Below are 12,149 nucleotides of genomic sequence, written 5' to 3' on the forward strand. Positions count from 1 at the left end.
GTCCAGGAGCTCGGAGGAACCACATCTGTGTTTCTGGAAAAGGCTGGGTGGGTTCAGGAGACTCTTCAGCACATGTGGGTCACCTACTGAATGTCTTGGTCCTCAGGGGTCTGTGTTGACCTGCCCTGAGGGAACTGGTTCCCCCCAGAGAACCAGGGGCTGGGAGTGTCCCACCCATGGGTACATGCTGCAGCTCCATGACACCGGTGCCCCACGGGAGCATTGGGATGGACCAGAGATGTGGTGGGAGAAAAAGATCCCAGAATGGTTTGGGCTGGAAGAGATCTTCCCTGAAAGACCATCCAGTTCCACCCCTCTGCCATGGGACACCTTCCACTGTCCCAGGCTGCTCCAAGCCCCATCCAGCCTGGCCTTGGGCACTTTCAGGGTTCCAGGGGCAGCCACAGCTTCTCTGGGCACCCTGTGCCAGGGCCTCACCACCCTCACAGGGCAGAATTTCTTCAGTGATGCCTTGCTCTCTGCTACCTGCACCTTAGGGGGCATCCAACCAGCTTTTAGCACATCAGACCATTTAAAACTTTTATTTTTTTATGCTTCATGAAGGGACTTTATGGAGAAATGTGGATGGGGGGGTCCACACGCCATCAAACTAAAGAGCCTAAAAAGTGATCCAAAGGAGCACCCTGACGTAGTTATTAACCATGAAAATCACCTTCAGGAGCACAGGAAGGCTGCAGCACTGCTGGGATGAGCTGAGCAGGAGCAGCACAGGCTGCATGTGCAGGACACAGTTCTGGAGGAGCACGGACCTGCTCCCACTGCCCAGTGCCTTGCTGGGCAATTCCTTGGGCTGTCCGTCAAGAGACCTCATTCCTGCTGGAGCCGGAGCTCAGCCTCCTCCTGAGGTTGTACAACCAGCGTGGTGTTGGGGGGGCTGGGGGGGCTCAGCCATCGCACCGAGCGCTCCTCTGGAGGCACCTTCCCATCAGCGCCTTCCTTGCTGCCTCCCTCCCTCCATCCTGCCATCCCCAGCTGCAGGGGAGTGCTGAGCCTGAATGCTGAGAGGCTGCACGTGGCCGTAGGGCAGGTCCAGGGCCAGCTGCAGCCAGCGGGAACATTTCACACACGGTTGCCTTTCTGAGCCTGCAGAGCCACCAGGGCTGCTGGCACTGCAGGGGAGAGAGGGGCCCATCCTTCCCTGGTGCAGCCCAGAACACACCCCTGCCCAGCTGCAGCCCCCTGGCTGGGAACCCTTTTTGCTGTCAGGGTGCATCTCTCCAGCTGCCACGCAGTGCTCCTGTGGACTGGAGAGCGCCAGGATGGGGACACCCTCCAAGGGAGAGGCACGGGAAACCCAGGAGGTGAGAAGAACAACAATTAGCTCCATCTGCTGGTCCCCACTGCTACAAAGAGCCCTGCGGAGCCCTCCCTCACTGGCACATGCCAACAGCAGGGAATTCTTACTCTCAGCTATGGTGGTGATGGGCAGTGATCCCACAGCATTCCCTTGAGAGTGAAAAAGGACAGACAAGAGCTCAGCATGCACATCAGCCTGGACAGATTTTTGCATCTCATTCCCATTCTGGCTCCCTCCTCTGCATCGCTGACTCCATCTGCCTACCCCAAGGCAGTACTGATCCCTCCTGCTCATATCCAGGCACCTGCTCCCTGGAAATGGAGAGGTTGTGCTGTGTCCAGTCCCCATGGCAGGGTGAGGGGACGGTGTGGATCTAGTTTCCAGTGCCTCCTGCGATGACTGGGGTGTCTGGGAGTGTCTGCAGAAGGCACTCCAGAGGTTGCCAGGACCTGCAGGGACAGTCCCTTCAGCAGGGTGTCTGCTGTGTCCCCTGGCGGTCCCAGCCTGTCCTCCCTCTCCACATTCTTACCTGGCCATCCCTCCTCTTTTCAGAGAAAAACTTTCCACCTTGATTGTCTAACCACAGATCTTCTCTGCTGGTTCTCCTGCAAGGGGAGCATCCCAGTGCTCACACCTGCCAGCAACAGCAAAGGGAAGCCTGATGAGCTCTCCTGTGCTCAGACTGGCCCATGAAGGGCGGGAAGATGAAAGGCAGCTGAGTTTGCACCTCGTCCAGGACATGGACAGGACACCCAGCTATCACACAGCCCTTTCGCCTCCTTTTGGAATTCCAGCCCTTTGAGACCAGCAGAGATGAGAGGTTTCAGAGGTTTTCTGACAGAAGGTTTTTCTCATGGCAAACCTTTCATGTCTCTCATCAGCTAAGTGAGCAAGTGCTCCATGTCCCTTGGCCACGTCTCCTGTATCTGTCTGGAGCATCACAAGGAGCTCCTGGGTTCCCCAAGGCCCTCTCCATCCTATCTCAGACTGCACATGTGGGCAACATCTGGGCTGGAAGTATTCCTGGCACACTGAGCTCTGCCAGGTCTGCAGCTCCGCTCTCTGGAGCACAAGAGAAGTGAGCAGAAGTTTCTGGTATCCAGATAAACCTCAGAGGAAGCAGCACAGCCTCAGCACAACTTCTTACCTTGGACTGCTGTGCCAGCAGCAGGGTGGGAATGGGCTGCAAATTGCTTTCCTGGGTGCCCACTGCCTGCAGCAGGCTTGGAAATCACCATTTTTCATTAAAAATCCTGTCCCCAGTTCCAATTCTCAGCTTGGAGCTGGTGACAAGGACATCTCACAATATGACTCCTCAGAACAATCTGCAAAGCAAGGGTGCAGCTGGGGGGGATTTGCTTGTTAGTTCTCATCCCACAGCAGTGCAGACGTGGGGGGGGAGTTCTCTCATTTCACATCTGCTGGCTGAAGTCAGGCTGAGCTGGTCTGGATATCAGCTCTCCTGACAGGCTGAGGGTAAGGCCTGTCCTGGAAGGGAATCACTGAATCACAGCATGGTTTGGGTTGGAAGGGACCTTAAAGATCATCTTGTTCCACCCCCTGCCATGGGCAGGGACACCTTCCCAGGCTGCTCCAAGCCCTGTCCAGCCCGGCCTTGGACACTTCCAGGGATGGGGCAGCCCCAGCTTCTCTGGCGCCCTGTGCCAGGGCCTGCCCACCCTCACAGGGAACAATTCCTTCCCAATATCCCACCTAACCCTGCCCTCTGGCAGGGGGAAGCCCTTCCCCATTGTCCTATCCATGTCTTTAACACCAGGCAATGTCTTTTCCCCACCCTTGTTCTTCCCCAGCAGTTCAAGGACGAGGCCATGGGATGATCCAGAATCGTGGTTTTGCCGTTTGGCTTCTACAATCACAGCCCACAGCTGAGGTTTTGGGCCACGATGTCACACAGGCTTTTGATCCCATCCCACACGGGAGCTGGGAGCCTTCAGCTCCTGCCTGGGGGTGCTGTTGGAATGCTGCTCTCCAGCTCCGTGCCCCGCCACGCCTCCTGCTCATCCTGCCTCATCACTCGGTCCTCACCGGCTCCTCTCTGAGCCGCTCTGCGCACCCAACATCCCGGATGGACCGGGCACTGGCCATCCCTTCCCCATCCCCTACGGAACAGCCGAGCCAGCCCGCCCCGGACACCCCGGCGAGGGGACTCACCCAGGGTCTGGCCGGCCAGCATGCGGCCGTTCTCGCCCAGCACGGCGGCGCGCGCGTGCCGCTCGTTGGAGTACTGGACGAAGGCGTAGCCCTTGTGCACGGAGCAGCCGACCACGCGGCCGTACTTGGAGAAGATGGTCTCCACATCCGACTTCTTCACCACCGCCGTGTTGAGGTTGCCGATGAACACCCGCGAGTTGATGGACTTGGGGTCATTCTTGTTCGTGATGTTGCTCGTCTGCACCTTCAAGGACATCTTGGATGCCTGCAAGGACAGGTGGGGAGTCAGGAAGGTGTGCAAGGGAATTCCCAGATAAAGGGAGGGATGGGGAACAAATCTCGCAGCAGAGGGAGCAGCTCCTCAATTTCAACTGGTCACAGTGGGGCAGAACCCACCTCCAGGAGCCCCTGGGTGTTGGGAGACCCCTGGCAGAGTCAATCCTAAATTCTTGCTGGCAAATAGTTGATCAGGCTGACACCCAGTCAGTTCTGTGCAGGATCAGGAGTTGAACTTCAATGATGTTTGTGGGTCCCTTCCATCTCAGGGTATTCTGTGATTCTACAGTTGCACGTAGGGGAGAAACCAAGATTTAAATCAATTTCACATCTAAGTTTTATAAGGTTTAATGCTGTCATACCAAAGCTTTTACCTCTCTCTGCTGAATCACAACTCAAAGAACTGCTCTTTTTGAAGCAGTCTGCATCCAGCACCTTGGTTGATGCCCACTTTTCCAGGCTTTTCCCTGCCAGCACCTCCCAGCTCAGCACAGCCCTCACCGCGCTCAGGGATGGCTGTATCCCTGTGGGGCCACACTTGCACCTGGAAGGGTACTTGGGATTTCTGGATATAAATGATGTAAGCAGTGATCAGCCCGTGTGCTCCTGATGGCACCTGCACTGCCCTGCCTGCACGCCGGGCTTTGGGCTGGATTTTATGCAAACAGGAGGTGTCACTGTTAGCTTGGAAATCACCATCAGCTGCATCAGCTGGAAGCCACTCCAAGCCCCTTCCGGCAGCTGCAAGGCAGGATCTGCCGAGCTTCGTGCCCCGGGTAGCTTGTGGGGACAGCTTTGCCCTCTGAGGACAAGGGACAGGGCTGGAAGTTGTGTGAAATCCGAGGCAGTGTGAGCTGGCTGCTCAAACTCCAGCAAAACCCAGAGCTGTCCAGAGAGATCAGCTTGATTTGCAGCTCCCAGACCCCGAGGGATGCTTTGGGGTCACCGCTGTGCTGCACACACACGGTGTGGGATTTACCCGGCAGCTGAGCAAGGTGTTTTGTGATGCACATGGAGGTGCTGCTCTTCCCCAGCCCCTTCCAGCAGCACCCACAGCTGCTCCCACTCCCAAGGGCAACTCCACCAGAGCATCCACAACTCCTGGAGGTCCCCGAGCTTGCCACAGGGGTTGTACTGCTACCACAGGGCCTGGTGTCCCCTGCCTGGTGGTCCCCAGCATCTGCCCTGGCACTGGGCAGAGCTGGACCCTGCCTGGCTTTGGGGTTTTGGCTCTCTGGGCTCAGAGCCCAAGTCTGAGCAGCCTGGTCCAAGGTGGGGACAGTGGCAGGACCCTGTCCCCCTGGTCCCCAAGTCCTGGCAGCCTCTGCTTGCCCCCAGCCCAGCCTGCCCGAGGCACTGGCAGGGCAGTGTGGGATGCTCCAGCTCTGCTGAGCCCTAAAGCACAGAGTTTCCTTTCCTACACTCCTGCCCTGGCAGGCAGAGCCTGGCAAAAAGCCACAGTATTTTGGGGTCGCATCCAAGACTTTCCAAAGCCCCAGTCCTGCTTCTTCCTTGCGATCTCCTGCACAGAGATTCCCCACAGGACACAAAATTTCTGGTTGCTTCTCTCTTTGTTAAGGGGGAGAACATCACCACACCCACCTCACCCTTTGCCAGGGGAGCCCCGTTTCGGCTCCTCAGGGGGTAGATGTTTTCCCTTCTGAGCTCCCAGTCCCTTGGGATCTGCTCCTGCCATAGTCCCACTCTGCCCGAGGGTGCCCACACAGACAAGCATCGCTGTTTCAGGGCTCACCATCACTGCTCCAAATCCCAGGATCTGAAATTTCAGTTCAGGACAGGGACATGGGAGGACACTCCCCCATCCCCACAGGCAGAGGGTGTTTGCAGCCTAACCCAGGAGCCATAGGATGCTGGAACAATCCCTCAGCAGTGGGCTCTGTGCCAGGGGCACTCCTTCACCTTTCCAGCTGGGAGCACAAGGAGCTGGACACTCCATCCCTTGCACCATTTAAAGCCAGACCACACAGAGCACTGGAGACACCTGGCAAGTCTGAGCCTCTCTGTGAGGATGTGACTCCACAATAAATCTCCTCTGGCTCCAGCCCCTGCGACTCCATTAACCTGCCACTGAGGCTGGAAATAATTTTCCTGCTAAATCCAATAATAATGAAAAAAAAAGTTACACTTTGTCTGAGTCTGGCTCGTTGTATTTTCCCCTTCACGCTTATGGATTAAAAGAGCCAGAGACTTTTGTTCTATTACTTTAAAACCAATTCCTGGCAGGCAGTTTTCCTAAAAACACTGGGAAGAATAGCCAAAGGAGAGGACTTTCAAAGGAATCTAAGTGAATTCAATTCTCAACCTTTGGCAAGTGCTGCTCCAACTTCCACCCCTATATCAACCCTTGTTTAATGCTCTCTGTGTGAATTTAGTTTTGCAGTGCCACCTGGAAGAGGTTCCCAAAGGAAACTGCCCCTTTCCTGCTGCAGATGGGGAGAAATGGAGGCTTTTCCCAGCTCTTTGGTCACTCTGGGTACCCAGCTTAAGCCTCAAGGACTCATGTCACAGAAATCCTGAATACCTGCACCACAACCAGCTGGAGGCTGCTCCAGGGTGGCCAGTTCCCAGGGAATCTGCATCCTGGTCGTGCTGGGAGGGGCTGAGGCTGTGCAGGACCCTCAGAGAGTGTGCACACAGGTGGGGTGTCTGCAGCCAGGGGTCCCTGGGTGGCCTTGCTACCCCGAGGACACATCAGACCTGCTGTGAACCCATGGTCCTCCTTTCCCTGCGGATTCAGCAATGCCACGCCAGTGACTCCAGCACGTGGCTTTACACCTGGTGAGCCCTGGAGTTTCCAGCTCCTGAAGCCCATTTTGTCTTGTTTCAGAGCCAACCTGCCCTGGCACCTCTTTCCCCCACCCCAGGCCATGCCACGGGGACATCCTTGGTCCCTCTAAGCTGCTTCCCCTCTACAGGATGCACTTCCACTTTTCCATCTTCATCTGCTGGAGTCTGTGCAAGTCTCCAACACATTTTGTACCCACCCATGGCCTTCCTTTCCCCCAGCCTCCAGAGAAATTTCCCTGGTCCCTGGGCAGAGCCTGAGCCCTTCTCCCATCCTTGGAGCCCACCATGCAACTTGCACTGCCCTGGGAGCCGCCCATCCAGGCTTGTGTCCCACCTGGATGCCAGGATGCTGCAGGAGACCATGTCCAAAGCCTTCCTGCAGTGAGGGCACACACCACCCATGTCACTTTGGCACAGTAAACAAGTGGCTCGGTCAAATCTGGCTGCAGCATTGCCAGGTCTGGCCCTGCTGCAGGCACTGCTGAGGAATGTTCTCTTCCTCAAAATCAGACACAGCACTCATATCAAATTCACCCCTGGCTCTCCTTTCACAGCCCAACACTGAAGAGCTTCACTGCTGCTACCCCCCAGTCCCAAACCAGGGAAAGCCCAAAGCCTTCCCAAGGACTGATCATCCCAGCCAGGTATTATTGACAAGAGCCTGAAGCTCTGCCCAGCTGTTTGCAGCTGCAAACCCCAACTACATCAGGGGCTGAGCTCCTCAAGCCTGTGTAGGAGGGACGTGGGTTAAGCTGCCTCTGTGCCTGGGCTGGAACAGGCTAGCTGGAGGGTTCAGGTGGGATGTGGGGAGGGGGGGGGTATGAAACTGTGTTTTCCCCCAAATTTCATGGGCTCTCAGCAGGTGCCACACGAGCCAGCTCTGGACCCTTCCCCATGTGGGTTTGCTATAAAGAAAAAGAGACCTGGATGAAGCTGAGGTGCGGGCAGGAAGGCCCCAGGGGGATCTTCAGCTGGAGAATGGAATCTTCTAAGGCATCTCCCCAGATGAAGATTTTGGCTGCCGTGGAGTTGGGGGGGGTTGGGCCTCTCCCAGGTCCCTGCTGCCCACCCCCAGCTCGCACCCTCCTTGTCTGGCTCCCATGACCTTCCCCACGCTCCCTGCAGCTGGACCAGCACGTGCAGTGCTTGTTCCCTGTGCTGTGTCCTCTCCTGCCCACCTGCATCCCAACAATCCCATAAAGCTGGATGTGGGATGAGCAACTTCCACCCCGCATTGCAGGGACCAGTGATGGAGTGGGGAGCTCAGCATCCCCATGCCTCAGCATGGCCTTTCCCTTGGAATTCCCAGTGGCTCCAGGGCCAGCTCAGGACACGGCAGCTCTGTGCAGGGGATGTGCCTGGGCTGATGGGAGATGGGACAGGGCCAAGCCAAGGTCAGGAGAGGTGACAGCGACACCGCAGGGCAGGGCTTGGGAGGGAGCCACGGGACCCCGGCGTCGCTGCAGACGGGAGCTCTCCAGGGCCATCTGCCCACGCTCTGCTGGCCCTGCCCGGGCAGGCAGCAGGGATTTGGCAGCAGGGAGAAGGGAAGGCCAAGGCTGGGGAATGCTCTGACAGTTTGGGCCCCACCGCTGGTGTCTCACAGCCCGCTGGGCACTGCGTGTTCCAGCACCCTGTGCTCTGCTGCTCCCGCCCACGAGCCAGGCGTTCCCTGGAGAAATCAGCCTCCCTGTTCCACTCATTTGGGATTTCTTCTTAAACACAGCAGTCACCTGGCATCATTTACTGGCCTCCTTAGAGTAACAGCTGGAAAGGACATTTGAACCATGGCTGTTAATGTTTCATCCTCCCCCTCCCTGCACTCCAGCAGGGCACTCTGCGCCATGTCCAGGTGAAATCCAGCAGAGCTGGAAATCAGCTCGGGAACAGCCCAGCTCCACAACTGGGGAGCAGAGTGGCCTCTCCAGCCACTTGGATACACCATGGAGAATCCAGCAGGGCTGAGTCAGAGCAGAGCAGCTTGGTGACGTGTCTGGTCAGAAACACCCACACAGCACACACACATGTTCCTGCTTTCAGACAGAGATTCCAACAACCATCGGCAGCATTTCCACAGCTCTGATTTCACTGTTCAGCCCCTAGCCTGCAACTGCCACAAGATGGGCTGGAGTTGGAAAAGAGAAAAGACAGAAGGCAGCAAGGAATAAAACTTGGACATGAATAAATGAATGTGTAAAGAGGTTCTTCATCTCCAGGACACCAGAGAACATCAAGGACAGAGTATTAGGATTATCCCTGTTTTCTGCAAGGGAAACAGGGATTATACCTGTTTTCTGCAAGGCCCAGACAGGAGAGGTGTGGGGTGAAGGGGTGTGTGCCCCCAGCTTCAGCAAAGCCTCCAGAGACATTACAGTGGCACTCCCAGCTCCAAATGCCCCCAAAGACACAAGGAGACTTAAGGATGAGGTTGCCAGGAGTAAGAATTCTCCTTCCATCCCTCCTTCCTTCTACCCTTCCTAGAATCACAGAATGATCTGAGGTGGAAGGGGCCTTAAAGCCCATCCCATCCCATCCCATCCCATCCCATCCCATCCCATCCCATCCCACCCCTGACACAGGCAGGGACACCTTCCACTGTCCCAGGCTGCTCCAAGCCCTGTCCAACCTGGCCTTGGACACTGCCAGGGATCCAGGGGCAGCCACAGCTCTGGGCACCCTGTGCCAGGGCCTCCCCACCCTCACAAGGAACAATTTCTTCCTAATATCCAACCTACACCTACTCCCTTTCCCTTTCCCTTGGTTCCTTCCTTCCCTCCCTCCTGCCCGTGCCATCCCCCTCTGCACAGGGAGAGCCCCTGTGAGTCCTCAGGGGGCAGCAGTGAAGCCACCCCACGGTGCCCCAGGAGCACATCCATCTGCACCCAGGCTGGGCTCTCAGAACCCTCAGACCATCATCCCTGCACCCTGACCCTTCACACACCCCTGCAGCCTGGGATTTACCCAGGATTCTCCAAAGGTTCAGCCCTCTGGGCACAAGGGCACCTTGTGTGCCACTGCTGGGTGAGAAGAAAATACAACAAGGATTTGCACCCCAGAGAGTCAGGGACCCCCTGTGCCAGTTCTAAGAGGTGCTGAGGACCACTCCAAGGTCCCAGCGAGCACCCACACCCCAGGACAGGCTGTGCCCACCTGCACACACCCCTGTTCCATGCTGGGAGGGGGATGGATGCCAACAAACTCCTCTCCCTGCCTCTGCTGCTCTTCTCTTCCCGTGACAGCACACCTGGCACCAATGTCACACACTGTCCCTGCTGCTGCCAGCATTGCAGGAATCCCTTAAAAATACCTCTATTCCACCCAGAAACAGCCCAAGGCTGGCACTGGTGTGCTGATAAGCTGTTCCCTCGCTGCTCTCAGTGCCTTGTTTGCCAGAGTAGCTGGTTAATTGAGAGCCAGGTGGCTGCAAACCCCAGGGGCCCCGTGTGAATGACGAACTGTCACGGGAGGAGAAGGGAAAGCAAAGCCTCGGCACCCTCGTGTCCTGCAGGAGCTCTTTGTGGCAGCAGCAGCCAGGCTGTTGTCCCCCTCTCATCACATCTGCTCATAGGAGGGGAGATGTGCTTTTATATCCTGCCCACTTCCCCTCCCAGTAACACCAGCAACACGTTTTTCCAGTTTGGAGGTTTGACGAATGCAGACATCCCGCAGGGACCTCCAGCACGCAGCAGAGGGACAAACTTGGTCCCTGCCAGGTTTGGGGCAGATTTGGCATTTGGGGTATTGGAAAAAGCACCAGCAACCTGTCTTGCCAGCACAGATGGATGCTCCAGCCTGTGGAGCTCCAGTGTGAGTGGGGTGCACCTTGTTTCAGGTCCTTTTAACCATCTCAGGTACTCCAGCACAGGGCACACCCCAATCCTGACCTCACTGCGTTTTGGAGGTTGCCCTCGCTGCTTTCATCCCAAATCTTTCCCGAACATCTTTCTTGCCACTTGCAAGGGAGCAGCACAGAAAACTTCTGGAATTTGATGGCGACAAAACTCTAAGTAGGGTTGTTGTGACAGGACACAGGGGAATGGTTTTAAACTGAAAGAGGGTCAGTCTGTATCGGATATCAGTAAGAAATTCTCCCCTGTAAGGGTGGGGAGGCCCTGGCACAGGGTGCCCAGAGAAGCTGTGGCTGCCCCTGGATCCCTGGAAGTGTCCAAGGCCAGGCTGGACAGGGCTTGGAGCAGGCTGGGATGGTGGGAGGTGTCCCTGCCCATGGTAGGGGGTGGGATGGGATGAGCTTTAAGGTCCCTTCCCACCCAAACCATTCTGTGTTTCTATGAATTTAAAGACTTAATCAGAAGCATTACACTGGAAGACAAAAATCCACCAAGGGAGTGATTTGCACTTTCTTGCAAGTGGCCAGAAAGATGATTTTTAGGGAAGGCCTGGGCAGTTAACATTCCCTAGCACAAACTGGCAGGTCTGTCCCACAGGGAAGATCTCACTTCGGGCAGCCATCAAGCTTCTCCTTGGCTCTGAAGGGTTTAGGAGAATCACAGGATCACAGAATGGCTGGGTTGGAGGGGACCTTAAAAATCATCCTGTTCCGCCCCCTGCCATGGGCAGGGACACCTTCCACTGTCCCAGGCTGCTCCAAGCCCCATCCAGCCTGGCCTTGGGCACTTCCAGGGATCCAGGGGCAGCCACAGCTTCTCTGGGCAACCTGCTCCTGTTTGGTTTTTCTTTCCCTTTAAGCTGAAAAAAGGAAGTTTTGAAGAGAAACACAGCCAGCTGTGAGACAGGGGATTGCCCTGCTCAGCTCCATTGGCAACACAGAGCTGCACAAGCCCTGGGAAGCACGGTCCCTGCCACCTCCAGTGCCAATCATTCCTCCCTGGAGAGCCCTGAGTAATTTCCTAGTGAGTCCCCAAACATGAGAGCCGAGCTCGGAAGCATTGGTTTAATAACCAACACAAACCCTGCAATCTTTTCAATAACTCCTGAGTCCCCAGCAAGTCCTGCACAGAAACCTGGAGGGCTCAGCCCTCCTCGGAGAGAGCAGGAAGATCCTGCTCGCTGCTGTGTGCTCCAATAAACAGAATAAACTGGCAGGAAACCAGTGCTTGGGGTTTCTGGGGAAAACAGCTTCAATCTTCCCAAACACGAGTGTTAAAGGACTGGGAAGTTATTAAAAAAAGGGGTAGACAAAGATGTCACAATTATTAGACTGGTTCTTGCAGGCCCAGGGCTGTCTTTTGGGGGAATATTTGCTGTGCTGGGAGCTGGGAGGGCCGGAAAGTTGGAGATGAGCTCAGCAGGAGCCAGACTGTGAAGCTGTGGGGTCTCTTTGCAAACCTTGTTCTGCCTGTAAAGTGCAACCAAGCACATCCCAGTAAGGGAGGATCCCTCCCCTGCAGACAGAGCAGCTCCTCGGGTCCCTCGAGTGCCATTTTGGGCCGTCCCCTCTCCCATCGGACAAGGGGCTCCTTGTACAGGGCCTGGGAATTTGTCCCAACGCTTCCCAGGGCTCCACCTTGCACACCATGGAATCATTAAGGTTGCAAAAGATCTCTGAGGCCATCAGGTCCAAGCATCCACCCAGCACCACCACCAGGCCCATCAC

The 12,149-nt window shown here is 56.2% G+C and overlaps 1 protein-coding gene across 4 annotated transcripts in view; it reads right to left on the reverse strand.

Annotated features, from left to right (window-relative positions):
* The window catches only part of RALY (RALY heterogeneous nuclear ribonucleoprotein), a 118,269-nt gene that overhangs the window by 15,367 nt on the left and 90,753 nt on the right, over positions 1 to 12,149 (reverse strand). For all 4 annotated transcript variants that reach the window (XM_032126833.1, XM_032126832.1, XM_032126834.1 and 1 more), the window contains one exon: positions 3,491 to 3,755. In XM_032126833.1, the coding sequence (XP_031982724.1) occupies positions 3,491 to 3,746 (256 nt within the window). In that variant the 5' untranslated portion in view covers positions 3,747 to 3,755. The remainder of the gene's footprint in view (positions 1 to 3,490; positions 3,756 to 12,149) is intronic.

The sequence above is a fragment of the Corvus moneduloides genome, chromosome 17, assembly GCF_009650955.1.
Source record: "Corvus moneduloides isolate bCorMon1 chromosome 17, bCorMon1.pri, whole genome shotgun sequence".
Lineage (NCBI taxonomy): Eukaryota > Metazoa > Chordata > Aves > Passeriformes > Corvidae > Corvus > Corvus moneduloides.